This window comes from Neomonachus schauinslandi, chromosome 10 (genome assembly GCF_002201575.2).
Source record: "Neomonachus schauinslandi chromosome 10, ASM220157v2, whole genome shotgun sequence".
In the NCBI taxonomy this organism is placed as follows: domain Eukaryota; kingdom Metazoa; phylum Chordata; class Mammalia; order Carnivora; family Phocidae; genus Neomonachus; species Neomonachus schauinslandi.
In genome coordinates this window covers 21,217,047-21,243,958 of record NC_058412.1, presented here as the reverse complement: position 1 = coordinate 21,243,958, position 26,912 = coordinate 21,217,047, and the positions used below count along the sequence as shown (strand labels likewise).

The window sequence follows — 26,912 nt, the reverse complement described above, 5'->3', positions numbered from 1 at the left end:
AAATAAATCCTTAAAAAAATTTAGTTAACCATGCTTATGTGTTCAAAATACTTTCTTTTAAAGTTATGAAGCAATTCAAACATACAGTAGAAGTATAGAAAATAGGGGCGCCTGGGTGGCTCAGTCGTTAAGCATCTGCCTTCGGCTCAGGTCATGATCCTGGGGTCCTGGGATCGAGCCCCGCATCGGGCTCCCTGCTCAGCGGGGAGCCTGCTTCTCCCTCTCCCACTCCCCCTGCTTGTATTCCTGCTGTCGCTGTGTCTCTCTCTGTCAAATAAAGTCTTTAAAAAAAAAAGTATAGAAAATAATACAACACATAGGCATGAGCCCACCACTAGTCAAACATAACAGATTTAATACTTTCTGCTGTTTTTTTAAAAAACATTTAAAAAAATGGAATACAAGCAATCCAAACAAAGCCCTCCATCCTGTTCTCCATCCCTCTCCCTTGAGGTTGATATAAATTGCTCCCATCTATGTTCTTAGGCTTTGATTATGTTTGCTTTGTGAATTTAAAAAATTTACACAAATGGTATTGGATTGTCCATAACTTTTTGCAACTTGCTTTTTAAAAAAACTTTTTTTTTTTTTTTTAAGATTTTATTTGACAGACAGCGAGAGAGGGAACACAAGCAGGGGGAGTGGGAGAGGGAGAAGCCGGCTTCCCGCTGAGCAGAGAGCCCCCCGTGGGGCTCGATCCCAGGACCCTGAGATCATGACCTGTGCCGAAGGCAGACGCCTAACGACTGAGCCAGCTAGGCGCCCCAAAACTCAACATCTTAAAGATCTATTTCATTCACTTTAATTAACCGTATGAATACTCCTCCACGTAGATACTCAATTCCGAGTTCATGGACGTTTACCACCACACATGGTGCATGAGTATTCCCGCTCACACACGAACAGTCCCCACGTTCAGTGTATAGGATACCAGGAAGTGGCTGTGTAGCTTCGCGGCGCATGCGCACTTCCAATTTTACCGGCCTGTCCCAAGGAACAGCCAATTTACCGGGGTCTCCCGGAGCCTGTGGCTGACCACAGCTGCCCATTTACCAACACAGGTCCTTAAGTTTTTACGTAAACTGCTGTCTAGCCAAGCACCCCCCACTGAGTATGTGGCATTTGTTTTTATTGTGAATGTGGGACTTCACATCTCTATTAAGTTAATATGGATATTGGGACCATTTGTTTAACCAACAGACTCAGCATCGTGATACACATTTGGCAGGAGATGAAACATAACCTGAGTATTTCAAAGGGTTACTGTTATTTGTTTTTGACATTTGTGATATTCTGCTGGGTAAATCTGGAATTACTTGACGTTCAGTAATGCTCACCTCCATTTGTTTCCTAATAAAACCCAATATACTTAATGGTAATCCATTTTATGACCCACTTTCCAGGCACACACTTGGCCAGAACTTGTACTGAAACTCAACTTAAACCTGATAGAAAGCTCGCCTTTATGCTTCAGAAGTTCATCAGATTTTTATCTTCCAATTCCACACCACTTCCTGCCCCGCAACCCTTCTCCCAAAGAAGAAGCTTGTTCCAAGGCTGAACCAATAGGTCAAGGCACAAACTTTGTGCTCTGCTGTTGAGAAGGCAGTTGGGCCAGAGCTAATCCGAGGGGTTTTTCACTGGGGAAGGGGGAGGGGCTTCCTGCAGCGTATAGAACGCTCTATACTTCGCATAGAAAAGGGGATTTGTTTTCGGGGAGGTGACTGGAATCAGAAAAGCAGGATCTGCTTTTGCCTAGACCTCTAGATCAAGGGCAACTCAGTCTTTAAAGAGGGACTGCTCCAGCATGGAGAGTCAAATAAGTATTTGGATGTGTTTTGTTGACTAGTGAACGCGATGCAAACATTTCTACATTCACTGAAGCAGCTGAAAAAGGCAGCACTGGTTCAGCTAGATCTGTCTCTCATGGAAGTGCTGAACCAGTTCTTTTTCTTTGCACATTAAAATGGTCTTCTATCTTTTATTCACAATCTCCCAAAGTACAAGAGAAAAAAAATCACTAGCTCGGTGGTTTCTCTCTTGCTCTGAGTAACTTCCTTCACCATCAGGGATCTGTCAGCTGCTTATGGGCCCTCTGCAAAGCCAGCACTTAAGCACCACCATGTCTTCGGACTTGAGAAGCTCTCCAAAAGAAGGACCTGAGCATTTCATCAAGTGAGATGACACATGCATGGTCCTTAGAACCATGCCTGGCACTCAGTCCGTATCTTTTGTGGCCTGAGGGGTCCCACCGTGCCTTGCATGTAGAGAGGCTCTCTGCTTGGTATTTAATGTTTTGCTGTCATCATCTTAAAATTCTTCTTAATTTTTGAACAAGGAGTACCACATTTTTATTAGCTACACTTGCCTGATCGAGGGTGATCCGGCTCTTACAGGTTTACACTGAGCTTCACCAACTCAGCCAGCTCACACTGGGGGGCTCGGGACACCGACTCTTTCTCTGACAATTCCCTTCCAGGCCTCTAGAGCACTGACCACTGCTCCAGTCTCTTTTGCAGTTGCCCCCACCCCTTTCTTTTTTTTTTTTTTTTAAAGATTTATTTATTTATTTGGGAGAGCGAGAATGAGAGAGAGAGAGAGAGTACATGAGAGGGGGGAGGGTTAGAGGGAGAAGCAGGCTCCTCGCTGAGCAGGGAGCCCGATGCGGGATTCGATCCAGGGACTCCAGGATCATGACCTGAGCCGAAGGCAGTCGCTTAAACAACTGAGCCACCCAGGCACCTGCCCCCACCCGTTTCTATCAAATGCCTCTTTTCTCTGAAAAAACAAAACCCAAACCAAAAAACCCCCTAGCTTTTCTGCGGGGCATCCGACTGATGTGTGATCAGTTCCCTGGGGCTACCCTTTCTGTCCCTGTGGCTGCAGACAGCTCTCAAGCCTTCTCTTGACCTGTAATTTACAGCCTGTGGAGCTCATCCTGCAGCTGACTGGTTTTCTCTAAATTGTACATTTGCAATTAATTGCACTCCCAAACTTCCTTTCACTTTCCACTCCCGCCTTCTGTGTCCACAGCCTCTCCCACACCATCTGGGGGGGCCTGGTCCCATGTCTGACCTTGCAATGCTCTTACTCTAAGCATTACCCTATCTAAAACTCACATTTCATTCTTTGAATTTTTTGCAGAGGAAACAGGCAACCTTCAATCCACAATATATTTTGGGAAAAGGACATTTTCCCCACACTTACCCTGGCTGCCATGTACAGGCATATTGAGAGGCAAAATAGGGGCGCCTGGGTGGCTCAGTCATTAAGCATCTGCCTTCGGCTCAGGTCATGATCCCAGGGTCCTGGGATTGAGCCCCGTATCGGGCTCCCCGCTCGGCGGGAAGCCTGCTTCTCCCTCTCCCACTCCCCCTGCTTGTGTTCCTTCTCTCGCTATCTCTCTCTGTCAAATAAATAAATAAATAAATACAATCTTTAAAAAAAAAAAAGGCAAAATAGTATATAAGGACAAGAATCGGACTTTAAGGCAGGCAGATCCAGGTTTAAGTCCTAGTCCCATCACTTACTTGTAAGAACTTGGGCAAGTTGTTTATCTCTGAGCTCCATTTCCTCATTTGTAAAATGAAGATAATATATATCCATGGGGTTACTCTAATTAGATGAGAAAATGTATGTAAAACACTTAGCACAGTGCCTGCACATAGTAGGAGCCTAATAAGTAGTGTTTATGGCCAGTAAGTATATAATTTGTAGGTAGCATTAATACATACACTACGTGCCCTCTTGGACACGTATCAGATGCTCCAGAAGAAGCAAGAAATGTGGTTGGCAAACAGGACAAGAAAAAAGTTCATTTGTAATAGAGATGATTTCGAAGTACTGTGAGAGTACAAGGCATCAAAAGTAACATTCCTCTTGGGGCGCCTGGGTGGCTCAGTCAGTCTGTCTTCGGCTCAGGTCATGATCCTGGGGTCCTGGTCGTGATCCTGGGGTCCTGGGCGGGCTTCCTGCTCAGCGGGGAGTCTGCTTTTCCCTCTCCCTCCTTTTGCCCCTCCCGCTGCTCATGCTCTCTCTCAAATAAATAAATAAAATCTTAAAAAAAAAAAAAAAGTAGTATTTTTTTTGGTGGCAGCATCAAGTGCAAAAGGCCAAAGGAAGGGAAGGATATACTGGGTAGGCAGGCTAAGAGCTGGAAGGTGGGCATGATAGTGTGGGCAAAGTCGGGGGCACAGCTGGAGGACAGACAGTAGACCTGTTTGGTTTGGGCCGAGGCAGGTCTAGTTAGGACCAGACTGTGAGGACCCTGCTGAACCTGGATTCCATCGGGTCAGCAAAGTTTAGCAACTTGTGTCCTGAGGAGGCGGTGGTCCTGAGGACGCTGAGGGAGTGCGGGGTTTATAGGAGGATGCTGCCACACCCCCAGCCCTGGACAGGTCTGTAGTCACGGCAGGCTGCAGGGCAGGGGAAGAAGATGAAGTCTGACTGCCGATACTCTGACCATGGAGTGCCCACTGCAGTGTCATGGCCCTGAATTTGGGGCCGGGGATGGAAGGGACAAACATGAAAGCTGTTTCCCGGAAGAAGCGGTAACAGCCAGGTTTGATGCTAGAAGGGGAGGTGATGTAAATGATGAGGGAGGTTTCATGCTTGTGTGGCTGAAAAAAACAGTATGAGGAGAGGGAAGGGAGTTTTTGTTCGTCTTAAGACAGAGCCCACTGAGGGACATCCAAGTGGAGATGAACATCACTAATGATAACCAACACCCCCTGAGCACGTGCTCTGTGCCCCTTTAACTCTAACAATGACCCTGTGAAAGAGGTACATTACTGTCCCCATTGCTCCAATGAGGAAACTGAGGGTTGATCCTTGTATCTATTAGGCTGGGAGAGACCCCTCTTCCCATCCACTCAAGAGCGGTAGGGAATCGAGAAAGGAGATGATCAGAGGGTCCCCGGACCCTTGGTCCCAGACCTCTTAGCAAAACAGGAAATGGAGTCAAATTCCCAGGGGCAAGGTTTGGAAAAACTAGAGGAGTGTGGCGCTGAGCCAACACTCCTACGGGAGTTGCATGCAGAATCAACTAGAGATGTCTAGAATCAACATGCCATCGTGAAGGGCCAGGGAAGCTGGCAGCAGGGGCAGGGGAAGCAGCCCGGGAGAGCTGAGGGAGTGGGGAGCCCGGGGGGGTGGGGCAGGGCTGGCCCACAAAAGGGTCCGGGCAGAGATCCAGCGCAGCAATAAAGGGGGAGGCATCTCAGGGCTGGCCCAGGGTTTGGTTGGGGCTTAGGGTGACATTTGCATTTTTATGCTTGTTAGCAGTGTGTGGAGGCGGGCTCTCTGGTGAGAGAAGCCTGAACTCTGGAGCCTGGCAGACCTGGATCCGACTTCTGGCTGTATCGCTGAGTCCTGTGGTCTTGGGCGAGCGAGCTCCAGCTTGAGAGGATGGGGTGCCATTCCTGGAATGTGGGATCCCTGGGAGGGGAGCAGGGTTGTGGTGGATGGCTGCATCTGGGGGAGGCACAACAGGGGTGCCCAGGCTGTAGCTATGACCATGGGAGTCATCGCTAACAGGTCACCCAGGGGGACAAGGTGAGTCGGAGGAGGTGATGTGGGATAGGGCTCTGAGAGGCAGCACGTGGGAGAGGATTAAGATGGAGATAAGACCAGGAAGAACACTGGGAAGAAGAGCCAAGAAGAGCCAAGGTCTAGGAGTTAGACCAGTCTGGCACGGGGTTATGGAAGCCGAGCAAACCCTCCTACCAAGGCACGAAACTCCCTGGCTCAACGGCTTCAAGAAGAGAGGAACTACCCTAGAGGTTAAGTTGCCCGCACCCCCCCAGAGGCCTAAGCGCCCCCTCCCCAGGAGTGAACAAACCAGGGCAGTTTTGGGGTCTCAGGGACAGTGAACAAACGCATCTGCTCCTGAAGCCCTGACATCAGCTCAAAAGGTAGGCCCCGGGCACACACACCGCCCCCAGCAGCAGCACTGCAGAGAAGGCAGAGAAAGGTCTGAGACTCCATGCCAAATCCTCACCTCCCCTCCTCCCGTCAGCCCAACGGCCCTGGGCCCTGCTGCTCTGCTGCTTGGAGCAGCTGGGTCACACCCAGGTCAGGAGGCTGGCAAGAGCTCTCCTCCTCCTTCCCTTCTGTCTCAAAAATTCCTAAGTACAAAGGGGTGCTAGCCGATTCTCTTGGGGGGCTGCTCGCTTGGCGGTGCTGGCGGCAGAACCTCTAATTTCAGAGGACCCTGCAGGGAAGGATGACTGTTCCTGAGCTCTGGGGTTCTCATCCCTGGAGGCGCCCAAGGCTGCAGAGAGTCACCCCTACTCCAGGGGCTTTGGATGAAACTACAACCAGAGAGAATCTCCTGGAGGGCTGCTCCCAGCCCAAGGACCTGGTCCCTCTCTCCTTCGATGCACGGAGTGCTCCAGGAGTGGGTCAGCTTGCACAGTAGAGTCCTCCCCTCATCAACCACTACCACCACGTGGGACAGCGGTTTGCCTACCTCGGTGTCTTAGAGCTGGGCCAAGACTGGGGGCTAGATATTTTTACTCCAAATCCCATTTTCTTCTGTAATGCTAAGAACACATCTGATACCTATGAAATAGTAACTTAGCCCAGAACCTCAGAGCCTGGGGTGATCTCGCCCCGCTTCAGGGCTCCTAGAGGGAATACTTAAAATAGACAACTGATAAGGAAGTATATACATCAGCCCTAACATTCTCTCGCTTCTGGAACGAGGAATACATGAATACCAACTGGAGGGGGAATGTTAAAGCATGCGTGAGACGATGCACATTTTCACGGTTAAGACATTTCCTTTAAACCCTGGATGAATTGTGTTAATTCCCAGGCATGGCAGATGGGCGCGTTGCAGGGACTGAGAAGCAGCTTGCTCTGGAGCAAGTGACATCACTGACATTGAAAACAGCACGTCGCTGTGGCAGTTAACCCCCGGGGCTGCACGCACTTTCAGGAGAGGGGTTCACATTGACGGATGGCCTACTATGTGCAGTGTTCTTTTTTTTTTTTAAAGATTTTATTTATTTTATTTGACAGAGAGAGCGACAGCGAGAGAAGGAACACAAGCAGGTGGAGTGGGAGAGGGAGAAGCAGGCTTTCTACCGAGTAGAGAGCCTGACATGGGGCTCGATCCCAGGACCCTGGGATCATGACCTGAGCCGAAGGCAGACGCTTAACGACTGAGCCGCCCGGGCATCCCTACGTGCAGTATTCTTAACATTTCTTATCCTGTGTGATCCTCAAAATGAGTCTGTCTGTGATTGAGAGCAAGGATTCAAACAGATATATGTGTCCATAGCAGCATTATTCTAACAGCCAAAAGGTGGAAGCAACCCAAGGGTCCGGTGATGCACAGATAGATAAACACATTGTGGTATATATGAATGTTATCCAGCCTTAAAAATGAAGGAAATTCTGAGCCATGTTATAACGTAGTTGAAACTTTGAGAACATTATGCTCAATGAAATAAGCCAGTCACAAATGAACAAATACTGTAAGAATCCACATAGATGAGGTACCTAGGGTAGTCAAGTTCACAGTGACAAAAAGTGGAATGGTGGCTGCCTGGGGCTGGGGGCGGGAATGGGGAAGTCATATTTAATGGGTACTGAGTTTCAGCTAGTTAAGATAAAAAATTCTGGAGATGGGGTGCCTGGGTGGCTCAGTCGTTAAGCATCTGCCTTCGGCTCAGGTCATGGTCCCAGGGTCCTGGGATCGAGCCCCGTGCATCGGGCTCCCTGCTCAGCAGGAAGCCTGCTTTTCCCTCTCCCACTCCCCCTGCTTGTGTTCTCTCTCTCACTGTGTCTCTCTCTGTCAAATAAATAAACAAATCTTTAAAAAAAAAATTCTGGAGATGGATTTTTTTTAAAGATTTTATTTGAGAGAGAGAGAGAGAGAAGCACACTTCTGGCTGAGTACAGAGCCTGACGCAGGACTCAATCCTAGGACCCCAGGATCATGACCTGAGCTGAAGGCAGACGCTTAACCGACTGAGTCACCCAGGCGCCCGCCCCTGGAGATGAATTACTGCAGCAACATTGTGTATGTACTTAATGTCACTGACCTGTACACTTAAAAATGGCCAAAATGGTAAATGTTATGTTCTATTTTAGCACATTAAATTTTTTTAAAAATGATTCTATAGGGTAGAGGTTACTCTTCTCCTTTGATAGATAAGAAAATGGATTCAGAGGAAATCGCATAGCCAGACTGAATGAGGGTCCATCTGCTTCTAGAGCCCCCACGTTTCCTTTATAGTATATGCTGCCCCTTCTAGAGCTCAGGATAGTCCTGGCCTGACTGAGAGGCTCCGTGTTTCCAAGATTCCTCTGTGACATGACGGAGAAAAGCCCAAGTGAAATTGGACCTAACTGCAGTTTAGAAACAGAGGGGTAGGTGTGGCTAGAGCTTGAATTACAGGGCTAAATCTGAGAATTGTGCCAACATCCAAAATTGTGAAATGAGGAGCTCCAGGCTTCTCTCTAACCCAGAATGATTATCTTCACTGCCGAGCATCCAATTTAAATTCATTGTGTTTAATACAAAGCTACAGCACAGAGCAGGCTATCTCCCGACATGCAGTTGCCATGGAGACTGGAGATGATCCTCAAAGGGAGTTATGTGGCGGAGAGAAAGTGGCTGCCAGCTTCTAAGAAGCCAAGGGGCCTGGGGAAACCATTCTAAAATAGAGCTGCACAGAGGGGCCCTTTGTCATCCTCCTCCTTAGCAAAGCCCCTTCTAATCCCAAAGCGGGAAAGTTAACAGGCAAGCAGGGCACAACCGTCTTTATTAAAAGCCCAGGCTGCCCACAGATGCCAGAGAAGAGGGATTTATCAACCATCCAGAAATACACCACATGTAACCCAACTTGCTCTCCTGCCCCGGTCTACCCTGACATCGGCGAGTCCGCGTGTTTGTCCCAAAGCTAAGTGATAACAATATCATCAACAAAACTGCCGAGGGAGGTGGCCCTGGGGCCTCCCTGGATACAAGGCGCCCAGGAATGGGGCTGGAGTCAAGGCTGGGAGGCAGGCAGACCTGTCCCTGCACTGATTAAAATGGCAAGTATTTCACTTTCTGAGACTCAGTTTCCCCACCTGGAAAAAGAAAAGATAATAAGATAATAATAAGACCTGTCCAAGGGGGGCTTTAAAGATCAAAATAAGTGAATAATGGATATACAGGTGCTCTGACAAATGGGCCTGGACAGCTCCATACACCACTCTCATAGGAGGCAGGGGACAGAAGCTCATCTGCGGGTCCTGTGCAGAGCCACTGAGCCACGAGGAGCCACCTGGGGGCCGGGGATCCCAGAGCCCATCAGAGGCTCAATATGCTCCATTCTGAACCCTGTATTTTCCACACAGCAGGAAAAATATACTCTTTGATGGGCCACTATGTCTAGGGCGTAGAGATTCGGAGCTAGCGTGCTCTCCCAAACATGAGTTCTAGAGTTCTAGAGTATCTTAAGCCTGGCAAGTGACTCAGGGCACTGACCCAGAAGAGAAATCACAGCCACAGCCCAAGCCTGGTGGTAACAAGGGATACCAAAGAGAATGGAAACCTGACAGAGGAACCAGGAGAGGGTGGCAATGGCTCAGTGGTTAGAATTCCAGTCCACAAAACCTTTATCTTCCTCTAGGCCCTCAACACGCCCCAGCCTACCCCTATTCGCCACTGACTAGTCGTAAGGCAGAGAGGGGGCAGGATGGACTCTTCCCCATGAGGTCCTCACAGTTCACTGTTCAGTAAGATACACATCACGTGAAGACAGTACGTCCACATCAGTGTGTAGCCCAGCTTCATGGAAGACAACATCCTCGAGGCCCTCCCCTCGACCCCCAACACCCAACAAAGTTTCTTTTAACACATACACACGCGCGCGCGCACACACACACACACACACTCGTATCTTCCCCCTCCCCCCCGCCCCGCTCCAAATAACTTGAGAAAATTTTAAAGAAAAGTCTTAACTTTTAGCTAGCAGAAAGGGACCATGCTAAGGGCAGAGAATATTTATCAAGAATTTGGTTAATGCACTCAGTTTACAGTTCTCTTAAGTTTTCAGCTCATGGCCTGTACTAAAAAAAGTTTGCTCCCAAAGACAAAATAGCCAAAACAAATTTGAAAAACAACAGGGGGACCTGGGTGGCTCATTTGGTTGAACATCCGACTCTTGATTTCGGCTCAGGTCCTGATCTCAGGGTTGTGAGTCGGCTTGAGATGTTCTCTCTCCTCTCCCTTTGCCCCTCCCCACCGCTTGCCCCCCGGCCCCGGCCAAATAAATAAATAAAATCTTTTAAAAAAAAGATTAACAAAGCTGGAGGACTTACACTACCTGCTTTCAAGTCTTACTGTAAAGGTATACATCTACCATATGACCTAGACATTCCATTCTTAGGTAATTATGTAAGGGGAATAAGCATACATCTGCACAAATACTTGTACCTAAATGTTCCTAGTAGCTTTATCTACAATAACCAAAAACTTAATAATGCTGAGTGGAAGAAACTGGGCCAAAAAAGGAATACATACTGGATTATTCCATTTATATAAAAATGTTGGAAAATGCAAACTAATCTATTGTACCAGAAAACAGATCAGTGGTTATCAGGGGCAGAGAAGGATGACAAGGGACACAAAAAAACTTTTGGGGGTGATGAATATGTTTATTATATTAATGGTGATGGCTTCACAGTATATATATATTTCAAAATGGATCAAACTGTACACTTTAAGATTTTATCTTTTTAAGTAATGTCTACACACAACGTGAGCCTCGAACTCACATCCTTGAGATCAAGAGTCGCATGCTCCACCAACTGAGCCAGTCAGGTGCCCCTCAAAATATATGCTTTAAAAATGCGTGACTTATTGTATGTCAATTATACCTTAATCAATTTGTTGACAAAAAAAAAATACATGGATTAAAACAAAAAAAGGGTGGTTTCATAGGTTGCCTAATCATGACCTTCTTCATTCTATTCATACTCCTCCCCAAAATAAAGTTCACCAACATATATTGTTTAATTTTTTAAAAAGATTTTATTTATTTGAGAGAGAGAGAGTCAGAGAGAGAAGGAGCAGGGCGAGGGAGTGGGAGAGGGAGAAGCAGACTCCCCGTTGAGCAGGAGCCGGATGTGGGGCTTGATCCCAGGACCCCAGGATCATGACCTGAACAAAAGGCAGACGCTTAACTGACTGAGCCACGCAGGTGCCCCTAATTTTATTTCTAAATATTAATTGAGAATACTGTGGCGAGTTCAAATCTAAACACGAAAGTTATTTATGGATCGGGGTTGGATTCATTAATCTTTAGTGGTACTTCCAGCTCTAAAATTGTGTGTGTGATTGAGCATGTGCGAGAATGTGAAAGTGTATGAACGTGTGTGAGTATGAGAGAGAAAACTGATCAGTGAGAAAGTTCTTATTATAGTTGGCCCATAGTTTTTGTTTTTTTTTTTAAAGATTTTTATTTATTTACTTGACAGAGAGAGAGACAGCGAGAGCAGGAACACAAGCAGGAGGAGTGGGAGGGGGAGAAGCAGGCTTCCTGCCGAGCAGGGAGCCCGATGCGGGACTCAATCCCAGGACCCTGGGATCATGACCTGAGCCGAAGGCAGACGCTTAACGACTGAGCCACCCAGGCGCCCTATAGTTGGCCCATAGTTTTGAATTCGTATAGTCACTAAGGACCATTATAGCTCCTAATTTTTAATTAATAAGAAATAAAGGGGCGCCTGGGTGGCTCAGTCGTTGGGCGTCTGCCTTCGGCTCAGGTCACGGTCCCAGAGTTCTGGGATTGAGCCCCGCATCAGGCTCCCTGCTCAGCGGGGGGCCTGCTTCTCCCTCTCCCACTCCCCCTGCTTGTGTTCCCTCTCTCTCTCGCTATCTCTCTCTCTCAAATAAATAAATCTTAAAAAAAAAAAAAAAGAAGAAATAAAAAAGGATCAGAAGGAGAAAAAATGTGCTTGGCTGCACTGATCACTTAAAGGAATCATGAGGCTAAAACCACCAAGGGAAAAGATTCGGCATCTACACACATTCATACCTGTCAGTCAGGGCATCATTCTAAGATGTGCACCTTACACTCAACATAAGACTATGATAACCTCACATCAGAGGCAACTACAGCAAGGTCTGGGAAAAGAGATATTTACAATTAAGATTTTTGAGGCTTTCCATAAGGCTATGTTCAAATATTTCTTGAACTATTAAAAAATATGCAGGCTTTAAGAAAAGAAAAAGGAGAAAGAAAAGAAAGAAAAATATATCGTTCATGTACTATATGTATCACTGAAATATACATGCAACACATGTATTTTTTTTCTTTATTTTCTTTTTTTAAACCCCAAAGGATGAGAATATAAAAGCAGAACTTCTTGTACGAGATATGAAAGGTTTCCAGTATGTTTGGGATCATAGAAGGGGGCGTTTATTTCTATTCTTGAACCAAAGGTTTTAAGATGTGATAATCTCTATATAGATAAATTCTTTGCAAACACTATTCCAGAAATTGAGGAGCTGCTTGGTCACCATAGGAGATTTTTTTCCAATACCAGATGTAAAATTTATAAGAAACAATAGATCTCCTCTTACATTTATTCTAAGAAGGGTCAACCTGGCCTACATTTTGCCTGACCAATTAATGTAGGTGCAGAATGAAAGTTGCCAGCAAGGTATTGTTAAGCAAGGTAACTGATTTGAAGCAGGACATCTTTAAATAGCTCCTGATGCCTGCAGAGTTTATGACTGGCTATTTCTGCTTTTAAGAGAAAGAGAGAAGAGAGAAAATTATCTAGAATTCGTCACCATTACTATTAGACTCCATTTGAAATCTAAAACACACATAGTCGACCTAACAGTAGGAACAGAATCAAACTTTTTAGTTCCTATTTGATGCCTAACAGTTTAATATGTAGGCTCATGAGGAAACTGTGCAAATGTATTTTCCAGGGGTTGGTAGCACGATCAAGTGATTGATTGATTTAATGGACCCTCATATAGTGCTATTTTAAGTTCTTTACAGATAGTATTATTTTAAGTTCTTTACAGATAGTAACTTGATTAACACACATAAAATACTCTTATAATCTCCATTTCCCAGAGAAGAGATTGAGAGACAGAGAGAGATTAATTTGTTTAAATCACAGTCAATATGGAGCTAAAATTCAGATTCTAATGGTATACTCCAGTCTGTGCTCATCACCACCACACTGTGCTGACATTCATGTGTTTCTTGAACATCTACTCTATGTTTCAAGCTATGTGGGTCTGTGGTGGGTCATGAGTTAAATATAAATTGTGGTCTCTGCCCCACAAATACTCTTCAATTTAGCTGAAAGACAAACTACACAGGAAACAATTTGAAAGCCCCAAGAAGACAAATTATTTCAGCTGGGAAGGAGAAAGCGGGATCCTGGATCTGAATTAGCTGGAGGGAGAACATGATGTGGGCTTGGTAGGCCTTGAAGGGTTCCTCGGATGGTAGGAAGGGATAGCAGCGGGGAGCGTGGGACATTCACCGGGAGAGAAAACCCTCTTGCTGATACATGTGCATGTGTTGGGAATGAGGACTGGAGGGAGAGGCAAGGTCAGATGGGGAGCTGCCCAGGGTGAAGATCCAGAAATCCCAACTTGACATCTTAGACAACGGGGAGTCGCGGCAGGTTCTCAAGCAGGAGCACGACACGAGGCGCAGAGAGCTGTGAAGTGAAGGGTGGCCAAGGTGATTTTTAATTTAAAATATGTAAATATGGAGGCTTCAAAAGATTTAAGTAGTTGAAGCAAAACTGGTGGAGTGGAGATGGACCAGGGCAAAATGTCTATAGGATGGCCATGGTTCTGCTTGGGATCCCCCCAGCCCAATGGTAGGCAGATGACTCCCAGTGAACCACGCCCCATACAGTCCCCTCCCAGGAGTATGGAAGGGGCCCTGGGAATAAGATGGGGCACCATCACCCATGTGTTTTGTTATATGGCACAGCTGACTTTAAGAAAGGGAGATGATCTCAGTGGACCTGAGGCTCATCAGGTGAGCTCCTAAAGGGACAGGGTTCTTTCTGGCAAAAGAGATTCTAAGTCCGAGGGATTCAAAGTGAAAGAGTCTCTGTGGCTGGCTTTGACGATGGAGGGGGCACATGGTGAGGAATGGTGGCAGCCTCAAGGAGCTGAGATGGGCCCTCAGCTGATAGCCAGCAGGGAATCGGGGACCTCAGCACTCGAGCGTCAAGCAACCGAATTCTGCCACAAGCACGTGAGCTTGGCGGAGGACTCTGAACTCCGGATGAGAAAGCAGCCCAGCCAACACGTTGACTGTATCCTTGTGAGACCCTGAGCAGAGAGCCCAGTCACACTGTGCCCAGACTTCTGACCTACAGAACTGGGAGCTAGCATGTGGGTATTGTCTGAATTTGTCCTGAAGCAGCAGAAGACGAATACAACCCTGCGCAGGTGCCGGGTCCCACTGGGAGAGGCAGAAGGGACGACCTCCAGGTGGCTTGGAAGGGGAAGCCACTTCATGAGGCACTCACGGAGATCTTCAGTGGGACTGCGGGGATTCTGAAAGGGGAGCGGATCCCAGCTGTGCGGATCCCCACTAGCAAAGCCACACCAGAAGGGTGGCAGCTCCGCAGGAAGGACAGGCATGGTGTGGCAGCAGCTGGCCCCGGAAACAAGCCGGGAGGAGGGTGGATTCTGAGAGAATCTGTCAGGGTGGCCTGCTGGCAAAGCCAGGGACACAGAGGCAGCCTGGGCACTAGATGGGACAGTAGAACAATTTCATTGCAAAGTCAAAGTGGGTGGATCTAAGAACCTGCAGACAGAGCCAAGGGTGGGCCTAGGGTGGACGCGGGTCGTCACAGCCTGGGGACCGACATTGATCGTAGGCGTACTCTGTGCCGGGCACGGGGGGAAGCGTTTTTCACGCATCCTCATTTAATCCCTACAACACCCATTTGTAAAGGGCGAAAACTAAGAAGGATGTTACTCCTCCAAGGACGAGTGGTTTCTGCTAAAGCCACCATGGCAGGGAGGCAAAGAGCTCGCTCCACTGTCTGCCCAGTGCATGTCAGTTCTGGGATGACTTCATCTGGTCCAGGCAAGTGTAGAGCCATCGTGTCAAGGCACCCACCAAGAGGTCACAGGCTGTCTGAAAGGGCTGACTATCCTGCTCTGGGGTTTCAGCAGAGCCCCCGAGTGGCATGGTGAAAAGACCCTCAGACTGAGAAACCTGCATTCTGGTCCAAATAACGCTGGAACTTGAGGCAACTCATTCATTTTCCATCAGTGGGAGGGTGGAACTCGATTTCTAAGGTCCCTTCCAGCTTTTTACAGGAATGAAGACACAAGTGAACTTGGGAACATTAATAAGCAAGACCATAGGGGCGCCCGGGTGGCTCAGTTGGTTAAGCATCTGGCTCCTGGTCTCGGCTCAGGTCATGATCTCAGACCTGATCTCCATGCTGGGCATGGAGCCTACTTAAAAAAAAGAAAAAAAAGCAAGACCCTATGAGTCTGGGTCCTGATAAGCAGGAAGTGTTATTGCAGAGCTAAAAGACTGGAAAGACATTTTGGCCAGAAGCGAACAGAAACAGGGTACTGAGTCAAGAAAGGAAGAAAAAAAAAAAAAAGGAAGTGACCAGCATTTAAAGTTTTAATTCCAAAAGAGCAAATTTCAAAGGCAAAGTAGAAAAACAGTCTGCCCAATGGATAAATGGGTTCCTCGGTAAGGATGTTGGCAGGCCGGACACCAAAGGGAATTTATTTATGTCCTAGCCTGTCCAATCTCAGGACTCTGCCAGACAGGGCCCAGGCCTCTGCAGTGAGAGAAGGCAAGGGAGAAGTTCACCCTCCACTGGGGGCGGGATGTCACAGGCTGTCCAAACCTATTGGCCAAGCACTCTTCTTGGATTTGGCTTCCCTTGTAGGGAAGAATAGATGTCCTGCTGATGCTGATTTTGAGTTAATGGGAGCATGTCTCTGTGACAGATGGTCCTGGCACAAACAAGAGGGAATCTCTGGACCCTCAAAGAAGAGGGACAGACCCAGCCGGACTTCCGTTTGATGACACCTCTACCATGGCCAACTTCTCACTCCCTGATGATGTCGGTGGGATACAGACAGGAGGGGAGAACACAGGGCCAGGGAAATCTAGCAAGTCAGGGGTTCTTGGACCCAGGCTGGGATTTGGGAGCCCACTGACCGGACCCAGGCATGTGAATAGAAGGAGAGAAGCAAATAAATAAGACTGGCAAGGGCAAGGCAAAGCAGGCCTGAGCTTTCAAAGGGGATTCAGATGTCAGCCTGACACATAAGGTGAGGGTCAGACCTGCAGGAGTCACAGCCAGGACAACGTGCTTTTCAAGAGTGGAACTTTTCAAGTTCCTTATTAATCCCCCTGCCAATGTTAGAATCATCAGGGATGCTTTAAAAAAAAAATACTGATGGAGGGGCACCTGGGTGGCTCAGTCAGTTGGGTGGCCGGCTCTTGGTTTTAGCTCAGGTCATGATCTCAGGGTCGTGGGATCGACCCCGTCAGGCTCCGTGCTCAGCAGGGTTATCTGCTTGGGATTCTCTCTCTCCCTCAGCCCCTCCCCCCCGCTTGCACCCTCTCTCTCTAAAATAAATAAATAAATCTTAAAAAAAATACTAATGGGGGAAGAGACAGACCTAGAGATACAGATTTCACCGATGTGGCATGGGCCCTGGATACTGGTGTCTTAAAAAAATTCCCCAAGTCGTTCTTTTTTTTTTTAAGATTTTATTTATTTATTTGAGAGAGAGAGAGAGAGTAGGGGGAGGGGCAGTGGGAGAGGGAGAAGCAGACTCCCCACTCAGCAGAAAGCCCGATTCGGGGCTCGATCCCAGGACACTGGGATCATGATCTGAGCCGAGAAGGCAGACGCTTACACAACTGAGCCACCCAGGCGCCTCTCCCCAAGTTGTTCTAATGTAATTTGTTTCCAAGGGTTGAAAACCACTGGCCGAGACGGTGGTTCTTAATATATTTTTGGAGGAGCGGGAGGCAGAAAAGGCATCTAGGAAGCTTTTCCCCATTGCCCATGCCTGCCCCCTCTATCAACATCTTAGTGAAGGGGCTGTGCCTATAGGTTAAAAAGCCCGATTCTGATCTTCCCAGAGCGCAGCAGAGGGCCATTGGTGGGGTGGAGCTCCAGAGCTTGCATTAACATTCTTTATTAGGTAACATTAGCTCCACACAAGAGAATAAATATAACTCATAAGTACGTTAAGCAGAATAATAATAAAAGACCTCATGACCCAACTGAAATCCCGGACCTTTATAAACACAGTTGGTGTTACTTGGTCTCCCTCCTCCCTCCCGCCCCCTGCCTCCCTGCGGGAGATAACCTCCTTCTTCAATGGGGTCTGCATTATTAACAAGCAGGTGGTCTTGGCGCTTTGCTTCCAAGAAACCCAGGTTCTGGGCCTGGGGAGGGCAGGGCCTGCAGGTTGGGAGGGTGTGAGGAGGCGGGGAGGAGGATCAAGGGCCTGGCTGTGAGCACGGGATGCAGAGCCCGGGGAGCCAGGCAGAGCCTGCCACAGCCTCTGAAAGCAGGCAAAGCGTTTGTTAAAGTGCTAGAGAAATCCCTTTAGACCCAGTACAATGGAGACCCAGATGCTCTCGGAAAAGCCAGGCTTTCAACTGTTTTGTTTTCCCAGCCCTGACTGCGGCTGCCAAATTGACAGGCACGCAATAGCTCAGGGGGTGCAGAGTTCGAGGCCCCACGGATCTGTCAGATAAGAACAAAAAGATGCAGCTTGATCTCTCTTTCTCTCTAGGCTAATCACTCGGGTGAGCCTTTCCTTAGGATTATTATTCAATTATAAACCCAGATGCTTAAAGCGAATCAACCGCTACCTTCCTTAGAATGTACAAAGTAGGTCAGCGTTGGTCCACCAGGGTGCACAGCCTCTGAACGAGCGCCACAGGCCGTGTGAATAATTTAGTGGACACATCCCCCGGAGCGGCACTGCAATAGGAGCGCATTTTCTCTCCCCGGGAGATTGTCAGCACCCCGAGGAAAGACGATGCCCAAGCGCCCAGCTGTAGGAGCACCAGAGGGAAGGGGAAATTGGGAGTGGAGGGGTGGGGGTACCAGGGCAGGAAAACAGCTCTTGGAAGGCCGGGAGACTGAGGCAGAACTTGGGGCAGGGTCTACGGATGGGATCCAGGGGAGACTGAGTCAGGGACTGCATGAAGAAACATGTCCAATCTGAGGGCTGGGGCACAAGGACATCAAGATCCAGTCTTGCTTAGGGGATGGATAGAATAAAGAGTGGGTTTAGGTGACACTGGTAGCCAGGGGGGTGGCTTAGGATCTATGGGCCTTTAAACACTCCACAACTAGAGCCTGAGATGGATTGGGGGGCCTTAAATCACACAGGGGCTTTTATGTGTTTTCCAGAGGCAGCTGCTCCCATGGATGAGAAACCTGGAAAAGATCAAGAGTTACTCACCACCTTGCACAAAGATGCACGTGCTGAGGTTTTCATTGGCTATAAAGAGCTAAAGGCTCTCAGGGGAAAAGCTGTCACTCCTGGCTAATGAGGTCCCGGCAGATGACAATGTGAAAAATAAGACAAAGAAGGCCAGCCTGCCCTCTGAGAGGTGGATAGACAGCGTGGTGACAGCATGGCATCCGACCTTGGACTACAGGTCTCCCAGGCGGGGACAGGAGCCAGAAAGCTACAATTTGGGGTGCCAGGCCTGAGCATACTACAGCAGGGACCCCAGGGATAATCAGAGTTATGCTGATAGTAAATACTATGGCCTCTCTTACATTATTGCTGGGAGTAGACCTTGTGACAGCCAGTCTGGAAAATAATTTGGTGGTACCTCCTAAAGCTGAGCACATGTGTACCCTGTGACCCAGCAATTCCACTCCCAGGAATGTGCCCCACAGAAATGTGTGCACAGATTTGCTGAAAGAAGTATACGAACATTCATAGCAACAGTATGACTGGCAACCACCCAAACACCCATTGATAAGGACTGTGTGGTACATCAGACTACAAAGCAGTAAAAGCGAATAAAATACAACATGAATTTCACAAAAATAATGCTGAGCTAAGGAAGCTGATGCAAAGGAACAAACCACTTAATTTCATTTATATAAAGTAAACAGTCAGAACCAATCTATGGTGAATATACTAAAAACCATTGACTTCTATACTTTAAGTGGGTGAATTGTATGGTGTGTGGATTATATATCTCAATGAAGATGTTTGTTTGTTTGTTTGTTTTAAACTGTAGTATTAGAAGTCAGGATAGTGGTTATCCTTGGTAAGGAGTAGTGACTGGGAGGGGGCATAAGGAAGGACTCCGGTCTGGCAATGCCTAGCCTCTCGATTTGGGTGCTGGTTACAAGGGTGTGTTCAGTTGTGACAATTCTATATACTTAAAATTTGTGCACTTCTTGGTATTTATGCTATGCTTCAATAAAAATAGAAACGACAATGACCACAAACCAAACAGGCTGGGCCTGGCCTGGCTCCAGTACATGGGGATGGGAAACTGGATATGCCCCCTCACTCCGGAAAGGTCCTGTCACTAGTGTACCCTGCAAGAGGACCCCGCCAAAGTTTATGGGGACGGGGCTCCCCATTTCATCAGTGAGGCATTACCCACAGGTCCTGGGGGAATTCTCAGAAGAGAAAGTGGGAAGGGTCTGCCTACAGCCTCTCTTCTCTGGGCTCCGCTAGGGTAGGCAGATTTGGTCCCAGATGCTGAAGTATCAGTCCTGGAAGCACCCTTGCCTCAGAACAGGCTAGGCCGCAGCTACTGGGACTCCTCGCAGCCCAGCCTTCCAGGGGTCTGGTCTGTTGCTCCTGGACTGGAAAGGGAGGATATCTTCAGGGAGACCTAAATAGCCAACTGCCTGAGATGGGCCAGCCCTAGAACTGTGACCGCAAGGCCAGCCTCTGCCTGCCCCAGCCAGGCTCCTCAGAGGCGGGTTTGGAGAGCCTTGTCAGCCACCGCCTAGCCAGGACACCTGAACCCCCAGGAAAATGGATCCTGGGGGGAGACACCTGAGCATGGGAGAAGGGCTCCCTGAGAACCCCAGGTAGAACAGAGGTGGGATTTTAGGGTGCAGGGCCATTGGGGATTTGAGGCTGTGGGCCAAAGTAGGACAGAGGACTGACTATAGCCCCTGGGCCAGTAGCTAGTGGATCCCTTTCTCCCAGGGAGTGTTAGAGGCCAAGGCCTTTGGAAGTCAGACAGTGTAAGGGGCTGCCTCCCGGGTCAGGAACTTGTAGTCCTTGAGATTCTGATTCAATTCTGCATTTAAAAAAATCTTCAGGGGTGCCTGGGTGGCTCAGTCAGTTGAGTGTCTGACTTCGGATCAAGCCCCACGTCAGGCTCCCTCCTCGGCAGGGAGTGTGCTTGTCCCTCTCCCTCTGCCTCTCCCCCAACTCGTGCTCTCTCTCTCTCAAATAAATAAAATCTTTAAAAAAAACCTTCATAGGTGACTCTGATGCATAGCTGGGTACAGAGACCCACACAGATTAAGCATCATTCACTGATTCACTCAACAAACATTTCCTGGGTAGCTACTCTAGTTCCTGGTCAGGACCAGGCTCTGGGAAAGCAGAACAATACTGTCAGGCCTTAAGGAGTCCATAGTCTGGTGTTCACGGAGAGGTTGGCATGCGACAGATCATTACAATGCAGAGGAATGACAGCAATAACAGGTTCCGGAGCACAGAAGAGGAATAAAAGAACCCACATGTGACTCTTTCCTCCTAATTCATTTGTTTCCCAGGCCTGAATTTTTGTATTCTGCATTCAGGAACATCCAGCAGCTCAGGCCCCGCTCAATAACTGTAAATAGTGTCCATGGCCATGCCCTCTGAAAGAGGCTCACCACGTTTTTTTTCTAGCTGTTTTTAAAAATAATGAACAAGCTAGGAGAGATAATACAAGATCGCTCACTATGTCTGTTTCATAATTACTGCCATTAAAATCGTCTAGAAGAGAAATATCTATTTGTCACCGTCTTTGGGGAATTAATTTAGCTTATCACACATAAAGGAGTCCATCAGATCAATTCCTCACTCCTGTCACATACAGGCACAATAACAAACACCAGCAAATTCTCTTCTTCTAGGTCTGCGTTACATGCCATAGAAATATAAACATAAAATCAGTGTCCGGCCTCAGTACATAGGTAAGTGATGTGGTCAGTAAAACAGGCCCACATACCTCCTTTTCGGTAGTCATGGAGATCTAGGACATCTAGCCTGGAATTTCCTATGTCAGTTGCCACAGTGGCCCCAGGAAAGCACCCTTCTCCTTTGAGCAACACAGCAGGGGCATCCTGTTCACATGGGTCTAGTCTGGAGCAGCCCCACAAATGGAAGAAGCCAAAGGGAAGGCACCTTCAGCAAACAGGAGCATTACCTTGGTCCCGTGGTAGAAGTCGTCCACACACGTAGCGTTCATGAAGGTCTGATGGAAGTGGGTGCTGGTGTCAATGCCTCCAGGGATCACCAGCTTCCCAGTGGCATCGATCACCTTGGCCCCTCCAGGGATCATGAGCTCACGGCCCACCTGCTGGATGATGCCATTCTCGATGTAGACATCAGCCTCGTGGGTGCAATCATCGTTCACCACCTTGCCTCCCTTGATGAGAATCCTCACGCTGCCTGAATTGGCAAGCATGTTCCTACGGAAGGTGAGAGGGAGGCACTGGTCAAGGTCAGAGTCCCTTTTCACTGTGACCAAGGTCCCACTTCTTCCCACCAGAGGCCAACCTCCATGGGCAGAGTAAGTGAGCAGGGAAGAGAAGGAAGTTTCTCTACAGCCTGAGAACATCGGTCCTACAACCGACTGGGGTCACAAGCCTCCCACTGACCTCCTAGTGGGACTTACTGGGAATCATGACACAGTGGCAGTAAGGATGAATCTGGGGCCCAAAGAAACATCAATGTTTACCTTCCCAAAATGCTGTGTAGGTTCAAAAGCATTTTCATACCTACTGTGTTGTTTTATTCTCGAAACCACCCGAGGAGTCACATTTTACCAACAAGAAAGCTGAAATTGCTAAGTAAGGAATCGATGGCTTCTAAGCAGCCAAGTCAAACCCAGATGCCTTGGATGACCAATGTCCCCATTATATGATATGGTCCCAAAGATATCAGGGGCTCCTGGGGCATGTCTCCGAGAGCCAAATTCTCTAAGCCTCCCCGTTGTTTAATTCATGTCATTCTTCAGATGGATTCTGCTTCAGCTTGCCCTCCCATCCTTCCTCAAGGCCACTACCACACTGAACTCCACAGCAGGCTGCACAGTTAATAAGCTCATCTGCAGAGCTTTGGAAAAGCACCTTCACTCAAGTTCCACCCCCAGAGATTCAGCTTTATTTGCTCCAGATTGGGTCCCCCAGAACCACTATTTTTTTTTTTTTTAAGATTTTATTTATTTATCTGACAGAGAGAGACAGCAAGAGAGGAACACAAGTAGGGGGAGCAGGAGAGGGAGAAGCAGGTTTCCCGCTGAGCAGGGAGCACGATGCGGGGCTCAATCCCAAGACCCTGGGATCATGACCTGAGCCGAAGGCAGAAGCTTAACGACGGAGCCACCCAGGAGCCCCCGGAACCACTATTTTTAAAAGCTAGAGAACCTTACCATATGCTTAAAGAATGAATGCCAATCTCTTGCAGAAAGGAGAAGAGAAGGAAACATTCCCAACTCATTTTATGAAACCAGTATTACTCTGATACCAAAGCCAGACAAAGACAGCACCAAAAAAAGAAAATTATCGAGTAATATCCCTCATAAATATAGATACAGAAATTCTTAACAAAATATTAGCAAGTGGAATTCAGCAATATGTAAAAAGAATTCTACACCATGCAAATGGATTTATTCCAGGGATGCAATGTCAGGTTCAATATTTGAAAATTTAATCAATGTAATCCACCCTATTAACAGGCTAAAGAAGAATCACATCATCACATATCATTTGATGCAGAAAAAGCATTTGACAAAATTCAAACATCTATTCATGATAAAAGCTCTCAGAAAAGTAGGAATAAGTTAACTTATTAACCTCTGCCTCTCCCTCCGCTGGGTCTCTTTCTCTCTCTCAAATAAATAAAAATTAAAAAATAAAATAATTTTGACAAAGAAGAATAAAGTGGGAGGAATTAGTCTACCGAACTTCAAAACTTATTACTTAGCTCCAGTAGTCAAAACTGGGTAGTATGGATGGAGACACAAAATCAGTGGAACAGAATAAAGATCCAGAAATAGCCCATATAAGTATGGTCAACTGATTTCAACTTAATAAAGAACATCTACGAAAAACCGGTAGCTAACATTAGACTTAATGCTTAAAGACTTCATGCTTTCCCCCTACAACTGGGAACAAGGCAAGGATGCCCAACATTTTCACTGCTGTTCAACAAAGGGAGTGCTAGCCAGCTATGAAAACATGAAATGAAATAAAGGGCATATAGATCAAAAAGGAAAAAATTAAAACTGTCCCTATTTGCAGATGACATGATGGTTTCTATGGAGAAAACTCCAAAGAATCTAAAAAAAAAAAAAAAAAAAAAAAAAATCTCCTAGAAAAAGTAAGTTCAGCAAGAATGCAAGATACAAGACCAACATACAAAAAGTTCGTTTTTCTATATACTAGCAATGAACACATGTACATGCAAAAAAATTAAAATGCTTAGGCATAAATCTAAGAAAACATATACAGTATTTATATGCTAAAAAACCACAAAATGCTGATGAAAGAAATCAAAGATCGAAGTGAGTGGAGAGACACACCACATTCATGGAATGGAACACCCAACATAGTAAAGATTGTCAATTTTCCCCAAATTGATACACATGTTTAATGCAGTTCTTATCTCAGCAAAAATCTTTCGTAGATAGAGGCAAGCTTATTGTCAAAGTTTATGTGAAAAAACAAAGCTAAAATAATTTTGACAGGGGCGTCTGGGTGCTCAGTTGGTTAAGCATCTGCCTTCAGCTCAGGTCATGATCCCCGGGTCCTGGGATCAAGTTCCATGTCCGGCTCCCTGCTCAGTGGGGAGTCTGATTCTCCCTCTCCCTCTGCCTCTCCCTCCGCTGGGTCTCTTTCTCTCTCTCAAATAAATAAAAATTAAAAAATAAAATAATTTTGACAAAGAAGAATAAAGTGGGAGGAATTAGTCTACCGAACTTCAAAACTTATTACTTAGTTCCAGTAGTCAAAACTGGGTAGTATGGATGGAGACACAAAATCAGTGGAACAGAATAAAGATCCAGAAATAGCCCATATAAGTATGGTCAACTGATTTTTGACAAAGGTGCAAAAAAACCATTCAATGGAGGGAAGATAGTCTTTTCAGCAAATGATGTTGAGCACTTAGATATCCATAAGCAAAAAATAAACCTTGACTTAAATCCCAGATCTTATACAAAAATCAACTCAAAATGGATCATCCATTGAGTGGCCGCATTTGACCACCAACCATTCTCTTCCTCTTGGAGCTCCCTCTCCTTAGCATTAAATGTGGCCATGCAGGGGAGGGGAATAAGGACCACAGGGAGATCTTGGCCACTGTTTTGGAGAGGAGCAAGTCTTTGATAAATGGTGGTTGAGGGCATGTTTGTGGAAACTTGTCAAGTCCTTTGTGAGTAAAGGGAGCCGTAAAATGGGCTGAGGACAGCATGCCTGAAGGAAGAGATCAATTTAAGACAGATCTAAGATTTTTTCAAACAGCTAGGAAAGAGTCAAAGGATTGATTAAAGATAAAAGAGGACAAGGAATTACTTGTAATGGAAGGTCTTGCAGCATGGAAGAATGATGGCCATTATTAATGGAAGCCAGGTCTCTGTCACAGACTTAGATGGTTTATTTTATTTGATCCTTCCAAAGGTATTATTATGCCCATCCACAGAGGAAACAGATTCAAGAGAGGTTAAGGTCAAGGCTTGTAGAAAGGAGATATGTGAAGATGCAGAATAGGTGGGGATACACAGGAATCTGTGTTCTCTCTGCTCTGAATAGTGGGAGGCGGGGAGCTCCTGGGAGCAGCGAGGAGCAAGAGGATGTGAGCAGAGTGGGGGAGATGTGGAGGAGCCACTGTGGGGCCTGAGACTAAGCGGGCTGGACACAGGGGAAGGGGTAGGTGTTCAGAGGGCTGCCGTGATGGAGCTAATCAGAATCCCGTCCAGGGAGCACCTTTGGGTTGGATCTGCAACTCTCCTGACCCTTAGGTATCTGAACAGAAATGATTTTCATTTAGACTTAGGAAAGATACAACAAAGTCTGACTAGGAGGAGGGAGACTTCACCATTGCAGGGTCTCCCTGGGCATGAATGAAGCCCACATTTCCACTTGGTAAATTGCTCATTCTTCAGGACCTAATCCAGTTGTCCCCCTTTATAAGAAGCCTTCCCTGACTCTCTGCCACCTTCACAGACGTCATGGCCCTGGAGTCTCTCCGCACCTCTGAACTAAGGTTCTCAAGGTCCAAAGCCTTATTAGTGATCATTGTTTCTGCTCCCTCTTCAGCCCTAGCCCCAAGTATAGGATACTCAAAACCAGTGAACAAATGAATGAATGGCCTCATCTACTTGTTGCATCCCAACAGGATCGAATGGCTTAAAGCAGTGAGTGGTAGGCTGTTCCATATTTGTTTTCTGGGGTATCTGGCAACTCTATGTCCAGGACAATGCTCAGCTTTCATCCCTTTTCCAATACAGCAAATTACTGTGGACAGAGCAGAGGAAGAAACATATTTCCTCTTATTCTTGTCATTTCGTTTGTCTGCCATCAGGTAAGCTGTGAGGAGGCTGTGCCCCAGGATGAAAAGGCCTAGAACCTGTTGAAGGAATACCCTCTTGTAAGGAGATGGGTCAGCTATCTGGTGATCTTAGCCTGCTCTCCTGGACACACTTGGTTAAGCAGTTTGTTTTTGTCAAGTTGACCAGGCTGGAGTGCATGGAATCTCCACACCAAGAAAGTTGGCTGTGCCTATTTGGGGTCAACCACGAGGCTCTCCTGCTGTTAGGTGGCCAGCCCCTTGTGGGGCTATTGCTGGGGGCGGTGCTGGGGAACAAGACAGGTGGTGGGAGTGAACCCTGTTCCCTTACACAGCAATAGCTGTTTCCCAGGAACATCTGCGCCCCTCCCCTCCCAGGTATCAGTCCAACCTCTGGGGAGAAGGGGCCCCTCCCCTAGTGAGGAAGGTAGTGGGCAAAGAGGCAGTGGGGAGGAGTCAGGCTGGAGAGATGGGAAGATGGGACAGTCCCAGCCATAAGCTTATTGTCTGAACCCGGATGAAGCTGAGTATATTTGATCTTTTGTCCTAAAATCTGAAAACTGGAGTTTTAATTTAATATGCAATTAGGAAATGAGTTTCTTTGCAGGTGAGGGACATAACCACCCTGGCCAAAGGAAGCCCAGAAAGGCTGACAGATGCAATCTCCCTCTCTCTCGTTACGAACCCAAGGCCAAGTGTGACCATGAAAGGAGAGATGCGACTTCTCAGTTTGCACTAGAGGAGGGAAGTGATGGTGATGGAAGAGATGGCCGAAAGAAGACACCCCCCACCCCAGCCCCCTGTGCAAATATATAATCCTCACTTTTTAAAGCTGCTTTAGGGCAAGAGGAAAAATAGCAATATTTATGCTGGGAAACTGCTTATTGTTTGTCAGTGTTGTAAAGGAGAATATTGATTTGCTTATCAATCTAGAACACCTGCTTCAGAGTGCACACCTGGAGGGTGGGGGTCCTGGAAAGGTGATGTGATAATGAATTACTGGGAATTCCTGTCTGAGCTTTGATGTTGGTATCAAACACGAAGGGTGTCTTCTTCAGTAGAAATGAGAGCAATCGCTCTTAGTAAGCTAACACCCCATGCCTGGCACTTCACATGCGTTTAACCACGTGGCAACCAA

The 26,912-nt window shown here is 47.1% G+C and overlaps 1 protein-coding gene across 1 annotated transcript in view; it reads right to left on the bottom strand.

Moving 5' to 3' along the window:
- Positions 1-21,671, bottom strand: part of DPYSL5 (dihydropyrimidinase like 5) — a 49,582-nt gene extending 27,911 nt beyond the window's left edge. Inside the window, exon 1 of the mRNA XM_021697609.1 lies at positions 21,411-21,671. Coding sequence (XP_021553284.1) covers positions 21,411-21,671 — 261 coding nt within the window. The remainder of the gene's footprint in view (positions 1-21,410) is intronic.
- Positions 21,672-26,912: the final 5,241 nt, after the last annotated feature.